Here is an 8218-nt window from a genome sequence, read left to right as displayed (position 1 = left end):
GTGGCACTATTGGCACACACACGTGCACACACACACACACACACACACACACACACACACACACACACACACACACACACACACACACACACACACACACACACACACAGTTACAGGAGTCGAGGGGCCATTGAAGGTATCAGGTGTAAGCCAGCTGTGGATGCAGGCTGGTTAATAAGCCACCTTTGTTTGAATTAATGACTCATAAACCTGTCCATCTATCTATCCGTCTATCTGTCGGTGAACATGTGTTGCCCCAGACTCGGGTTCATAGAGGTGGTTTTGACACCCAGAAAGGAATAATTAGTCATGTTAAAAGGGTTGCTAACGAGAAGGGTCCACTTAATTGAGCAGATCTCTGCCAGGTGTATCTGCAACGACCACGACCACCTCATCTGGACCGACAGTGTATCAAGTCTACTTTTTCAACGATACACATGTAAACTTGGGGTTGATCTACGATGATTATGGTCTATGATTTCCTCCCGCTGTGTCTCTGGCTGTAAAGTAGTCTTACTGGTCAGCTCCATAACTGGTCACCCAAAATATTACACAGTTTGCTGCAGCAGAACGAGAAATTAGCTGTGGACAGACACAGAGGTGCACACTCACGCACTTACACTGGTGGAGATAATACGCCTTGTTATAAGACTTACTATGTTGTAGGTAGAAACTTTTGCATACAGTTTGATTTAAATGTTAAAGTTTGATGTCATTTGTACAATGTCAAGCTGTTATTACCTGTTAATGGCTTTCCGTGAACTTCAAACTGTCAGTTCCTGGCAGCTACATCATATTGTATTTGGTGTAAGATGTTCTGATTGTTGTGTATAATGGCAAATTCAATTTATGGTAAAGAGATAAAATGAGAAACGCACAAGAAACATGGTTATCCTAGACAGTACAAAGACTTTAATCACTGGAATGTGAACAGATTGTTCAAAATGAATCCTTACTGCTCTTAGAAAGTGTTAGAGTGATTTGCAGGCGTTCATGCTTTACTCTGACAGAGAGCTGTGATTTACCTTTCAGTTAAAATCTTTAGAGTAAGACATGGAGCTGGTATAACACCGTCCCCAAGACTTTTCTTACTTAAACAAACCCTAGAAGGGTTGTTATTACTCGCAAATATGTTGGTCCATGGTCGCATGAAAGACATAACCAGGGAATGTGCTGGCAAACAACTCTGCCAGAACCAACTGATATCTACTGTTGTCCATTTGAAGTGTTTAAAAGCATCACTGAAGGGTTTTCTGTCCATGCAGTGAAGACGGCAGAGAGATCTCCAACAAGTTATATAATTCTCCTGTATTAGAAACTTTTCAAGCAGAGCCAGGGATTCATCACGACTCCTATGTTCCCAGTTTTAATATCGCACAATCAAGGCGTTTCCTGGATTCGGATCGGCGTTTCATTGTCGTAGATAGGAAAATTGCAATATTATTGTTTCTGTTAAAACTGCAATTTTATCACATTAAAAAAAAAAAGCTATTTAATTAAATTAGCTGTTACAGGATGGCTTTTAGATGGTTTTGACTATAGAAATTTTCAAGGAGTATGACTGTATATGTCACTACTATCATTTACTGGATGTAGGGTATCAGGTGGCTTGGAGTATACGGACCAAATCATCTGTCTGACTTTTATAACACTTATAATACCTCTGTTCGTCTTTATGTCTGAGTTTACTGCCTCTAAAATCTGCTCCTGTGTCACAGCCTTTAGTTCTGCAGTACGAAAACGGAAACACACTGCACTGCGTTGCAGTGATATTACTCTATAACCCCAAAGTCCCACACATGTATCAGCTGTCTTATATCAACCTACAATAATGACACACATGTGCCTAGTTAATATGAACCCAGCTATCTGTCCTGCTGCTCTCTATCTACCTCTCTCCTGGTATACATTTAGATTCCAACAGATTATTGCATTGGTTTTTATTGTTTCCCACATCCACAAATAGGTCAGAGGTCAGTGTCAACTACACAGACTAGAGATGCTTTACATTTGAACCTCACTCTACCTCCTTGCAACCAGATTAGTTAGAGATCACAAAGCTGACATATTCCTTCGGATCCCACTGTAGTTTGTTGTCTCTCATCCCTCCGCTGTCTCTCTAATAAAGCATATATTATATTGGATCCTTGTTGGGGTGCTGAAGTCATCTTGAGGGTATCAGGTGCTATGTGTGGCCCTATCCTAATGAGCCACATGTGACCAGTTAAGAAGGACCCATCTGATCTGCCCAATTCGCCTCATTACCGCCCAATACATATTAATGTCCAGGGCCACATCTTATACATACAACATACATATTCATAGCACACATGCAGGGTCATATATGTATCTTAATGACACGGACATGACGGGTTTACTGGTGATATTCTGTTCTCTTCCTCCTTTATGTTTTGTTATGGCCAGCTGTGTGCCGCCCCTTTTTTTCCTTCCCACTTCTATTGTATTTTGTTTCGTCACGTTCTGCACTGTTCACATGTTAATGCACCGTTCACGACATACCCTGGCCACTATTTTACTGAGTTGTATTGTATAGCGGTCACACTGAAATACATTACTTTATCCACTTATTTTACAGCATTTGAGGCCTGAAATAGAAAAGACAGAAAAAAACATTACATATAATCTTATCCCTTTATTCATCCTGTGAGATTTATCTTTGGACCCCTTGGGGGTGGTTCTCTGAAGACGCAAGCAAATGTCTCTGCCGGGTGTTATGGGTAATGTAGGTGCACGACTTTTAAATCTCAAAAGTTTTGGACGGACCTGAGGGTCAAACAAGGACATAGGTTGAACCAGCTCCTTTGGATGCAGGTTTCTGAATTGAAAAACCTGTAAACATCATACTCACAATCTGCACAGGTATAAAAGAAAACGCGCTCTCAACCACCTTCTACCTCACAAAAGTCAATGTTTTCTTCTTTTAACCAAGATTATGATCATTCTCTAAACTCACAGCACTAACTTTTGCTTGTTGAACCTGATTCAAAAATAACTACATGTATTTTGTATAAGAAAATGGTCATATTAATCTTTTTTTTAAATGTTTTATTGACATCTTTCATTTACAGATTACGGTTTTAATAAGTTCTTAAAGAAGTCACTTTTATGGGTTGTTTTGAAAGACAATGACATCACACATTTAGTTTGAGAGACTTAAGAAGACACTTGTTTTGTTTTTTTTATTTAAATGTGTCCCCATCTGTAACAGCTCCACTATAAACCATCATCAACAACATGTCAGCATTAACTGCTCCACTATCAAGTATTATAAGTACTAGACAAGCAGATGTATAATTAGAATGAGAATGTATGGGTCTCAAATCATGGTCATTCATTACTACCTTTATCTATCCACTGTGACAGTTATGTTGTTGTGAGCTGCCTCTCTCTCTCTCTCTCTCTCTCTCTCTCTCTCTCTCTCTCTCTCTCTCTCTCTCTCTCCCTCTCTCTCTCTCTCTCCTTACATTTAAAACCCTGTTTGACCTTCCATCCGTCCTCTATAAGTGCCTTTTCCTCTTCATTCTTCCTCTGTTTTGCTACCTCTCTTTGGTTTTCTGTCAGTCTTTCCCCCCTCTGTCTGTTTCCCCTCCTCCCTCCTGCTCTGTGTCTCTATCTGTCAGTTTTTGTTTACAAACCCTTTCATCTAAATATTGCTTTATATGTAAAAACCCTTCTATTTGAATGGAGTTTTATTTAAAACCCTGTCATTTAAATAGCTCTTTAAAAGACAGAGGAATGAAAAGTCAACAAGGACCCTTCGATTGTGTTTCCTGACGGGACTCGCACACACACACACACACACACACACACACACACATGCTCGCACATTGCCTGCCTGTCTACATGCATCCGAGTCTATTATTATGCTAATGAGTCTCCAGTCTCCACATGTCCCCACACAATCTAACACACACACACACACGCGCACACACACACACACACACACACACACACACACACACACACACACACACACACACACACACACACACACACACACACACACACACACACACACATTTCGCTGAGTTCAGCAGTAAAGCTGCACTTGCAGGCTAGCAGGAAAAATAACGAGGGGTGGACAATTTCACCATAATAGAAATAGACCAAATAGAATTGGTATTTCCTGGTGTGTCATCAATCGGCACAGAAAGACACTCAGTAAGAGAATCAGACTCAACCTCCGCCGTCAGATACCTTTCAATATCTACCTCGTTGCTCTTTCTGCTTTTGTCTTTCTCTGTGCCATCAAGTTACTTTACGTTTCATACAGTTAAAACCACAATACTAACGTTATACATGTTAATATTCAGATGTGCCGTTGACACATGCATAGATGCAAAGCATAGATGTATGGTTATGGAGTTAATGTTTATAAACGCACAGTGGGTCTTATTTGACATACATTCATATTGAAACTCATTCATTTTTAATCTGTATTTTTTGGCCACTTGGGGGCAACGTTGACATAACATCTTTGTTGTACAGGTGCTTGGGAGGTTGCTCTCCTGTTGATCCAGAATCTACGCACTGCGATGATAATGATGATTATCGCGATGATGAAAAATATGCTGCATTAACTTAGCATTAAGTCTAAATTTTTGATGTTGTAACTTCCTTGGACGGAAAGGAAGAAGCAAGTAAAATAGTTGGTTGGACAGATTGGAAGCTTTGTGTCTACTGGCTGACCATAGCCTTACATTTATGGACAAAAGAATATATATCTGCCGGATGTGATTGGCTATTCCTCATCACATGATGTTCCAAAGTGTCCAAAGCAGCAATTGGTGACTAAACAGTTTGTGTGGGCCGGACAAACAAAACCATTAGCTTTAATTCTCAGTGGGCTTGGTACCAGAGACAATCCCTTTCACCATACCAAGGAAAACACGGTTTCAAATAGGGCAGATTTAACTAAAAATCTAAAGTTCAATAGAAAAAAAATGGTTCGTCCCATTTAGGACATTCCCTTGAATTTTGGAGCTGTTTTAGATCTTCAGATCACATTCTCAAACACAGATAGTTAGCGCCTGTATCTTATATCATAAAGTCCATATGAGTCTAGACAAGAAACCCCTTTAATACTCCAGTCTGAACTACACCTGCACACACACACACACACACACACACACACACGCACACACAGACATAGACATGCCCCCTTCGTCTTGCTCAAACATTTATCAATGAAGTATAAAAATAGGTTAACTCCAAGGACCTCACCGAATAAAAGTTACATAAACGTGCACGTCACTGCATTACATCACACACCATCATCCTGCCCGCCTGGATGTGTATGAATGGGGGCAGGGCTTTGGATGAGTGTGTCCGTGTATGCGTTGCCGTCTACTGGCTGGAGAGAAAAGTCTGTTTGTATGAGTGTGTAAACAACGAAACAACGCATCACCACTCTGCACCGTATCTCTTCTCCTCTGACACACAAAGGAACATTATGTAACACAAAGTCCTTAAGCCCTGACATTGCCTCCTTCTCTGTCTCTTTGGTTGTGAAATTCTCATTCAGTAAAACACCTTCACCTCAGCTGCATTCACGAAACCCGTTGGCTCATGCTGAGTCTAGATTCAAGCACAGAAGATCTGATTGGCCCAGGGGGGGGTGCTGATTTGCATAAAGGGATCTCAATTGGTCGACTGCAGTGTAAAACCATTGACCTGTGCTCAGTGCCACATGAAGTTGGGTTTCAGGTTGATTTGATGGTTCTCAGACCCTTAGAAAGACAAAAATTGTTAGGCGGGAGGGCGATTTTTTTTCTTTCTTTCTGTAAACCAACAGTTACTGTACCTTTGCATTCACAGTGGTAAACATGATGTGAACATATGTCAAAGAAATCATGTTATCTTGCATCTTATCTTATCTAATGTTATCTTGCATGTCCTCATATAATGGTTTATATGATCTCTTATAAATATCATAGCTAACGAAATGTTATTTTTTATTTTTTGTGCATTTTCCTACGAATGTCATGTGTGCATGTAGCTTTTATGGTGTGAATAGCCTACTACAGGTTTCATGACCTATAAAATATACTTTTCTTCAGAAAGATATTGATTATCGCAACCATACACTCTTTTTTGTTACTTCAGTTTTGACAAAGATTTGCATCAGGGTGTCTTATAGTCTATTTGTCCCATGCACTGCATGACTTATAACATATCATTTCGGGATAGACATTTTAGATTACCCTAAAGTCATATAAATGCCCAAAATCTTAGTGCAAATGTAAACATTTTTAAAATTTTGGTGAAACTTTTTTTTTCTTCTTTTTAACTGTAGTACCTGTTTACATCTAATTAATCATTTGTCACGTGCATCCCTTCTATCTGGGATCTGTTGGGAAACAAAACTCATCCTGCCTTTTAATTTCATTGCCATAAAAATCAGCGTGAGCGTGCACGTTAAACAACTTCATTAAATCCCTCCCCGCTGCTGGTTCCACAAGACAAGATGCTCTTTTTTTCTTCTTCTGATGAATAAAATTAAGCACTTCCCTCCCTCCCTCTCTCTCTCTCTCTCTCTCTCTCTCTCTCTCTCTCTCTCTCTCTCTCTCTCTCTCTCTCTGCCTATAAAGCCGCAACAGCTGATCTCGTGCATCAGAAAGAGCCGCAGTTCCGCAAGCACCGAGGAGAGGAGAAGAGAGAGGATGAGAGGAGGAGAGAGTGAAAGAGAGACTTACTGACGGGGAGGAGAGCTGTGCTGGTCTTCCAACTCTAGTTTTTTTTTTAAAGCATTTTTTTGAGAAATATTTTTTAAGGAACTGTGATGAGATCTGGGTTTAGCTCGCTGAGAAGCCTTGTTTTCGAGACGTTTTCTGGACTCGTTGGCTTTTCAAACACTTTCAACCTTCGTTTATCTCTGACCCGTTTGCCTCCCGTTACAACTCGTTACATTTCCACTTCTTTTTAAAGGCCTGCGTGGGGATTTCCACCGGGGTGTGTGTTTGCTTCTCGCTGGGCTTTCAGAAGCAGCGGAAACTTCTTATTCTCTCTTTTCTCGGTGGTGCTGAAGGGACAGCGGCGGCCGGCTGTGCAGCGGCACGCGGAGAAAGGACAGCGCTGCTCCGAGGGGAGCTGTCCGGTGCTGAAACAGCGAGACCGCCTGAGAACTGGTCTAGGAGCTGAGGAACGAGCGACAAAAACCCAAACACGATTCTTCTTTTTGAAGCATCGGAATAAAAACAAACAAAGAGAAGACAGATATTCAATATAGTAACTGGTTTATTTGTTTGACCTTTCAGAGCTCTACAGGTCTTCCAGAGGCGAGTTGGAACATTTTTTTTTATTTTTTTACCAGGACCGAACAAGTCAGCCTGTAGTTAGCAAACCTGAGCAAAGGTAGGCTAAATGTTAGGTATGCTAAAACCATAAGCGAGTGAGGAGCGCTCGGTTCGTGTGATCTTCAAAAGCCATGTCTCCTCTCCACTTTCGAGGCTGTTTGATTGGAGGGAGCGAACACACTTTTTTGTAACTGAAACCAGGGAGTACTGTCACAAATACAACCGAGCGATACAGAGTTTCAACGATAGGGTTTGAGTCAAGTTTGAAGTGGCTTTGAAGACAGAAGAAGCAGGGTGTGTTTATTCGATATTAGAGGAGCAACTACTGTCCCATCATGCCTCGCTCTTTCTTGGTGAAGAAAGTCAAATTGGATGATTTTTCGACTTCAGACTTGGAGAGCTCGTATGGTCATAGCAGAAGAGAGGCACTCAGCCTGCGATTCCATCATCATGACAAAGGTTAGTCATCATCATCACACACACACACACACACACACACACACACACACACACACACACACACACACACACATACACACACACACACACACACGCACACAACCCAGGGTATTTCTTCATCCCCATTTGGAGCATTAGTCATGACTCTTTGAGGATGAGGAAAAAGGAATTGCCAGGTCAAACGCCGGTCACCAACCCAAAAATATACCAATTACAGGCATTGAAATAGAAATTTTGAAAAACAGTATAATGTCGGGAAAACAGGTCAGACAGAGGAAATTAGCAATTCTTATAATCAACTACCTCCTCAGAGCTGTAAAAGACACAATATGTTTACGTAATATAATGTAAGAAATACACATTGACCCTTTCAACAGCACAGGTCAGAGGTCAGGGCAGAGCTCAGGGGTGTTTCTCAAATGTACATCATCAGGGTGGCTTCC

The 8218-nt window shown here is 41.0% G+C and overlaps 1 protein-coding gene across 1 annotated transcript in view; it reads left to right on the top strand.

The window, feature by feature from the left end:
• Positions 1-7580: 7580 nt before the first annotated feature.
• Positions 7581-8218, top strand: part of LOC311028288 (transcriptional repressor scratch 1-like) — an 8486-nt gene continuing 7848 nt past the window's right edge. The window contains exon 1 of the mRNA XM_084032745.1: positions 7581-7775. Within this exon, the coding sequence (XP_083888871.1) occupies positions 7652-7775 (124 nt within the window). The 5' untranslated portion in view covers positions 7581-7651. The remainder of the gene's footprint in view (positions 7776-8218) is intronic.

Source organism: Eutrigla gurnardus, assembly GCF_963514095.1.
Source record: "Eutrigla gurnardus genome assembly, chromosome: 17".
NCBI lineage: Eukaryota > Metazoa > Chordata > Actinopteri > Perciformes > Triglidae > Eutrigla > Eutrigla gurnardus.
Note: the sequence above shows the minus strand (reverse complement) of the source record. Positions and strands in the feature narration are given on the sequence as shown.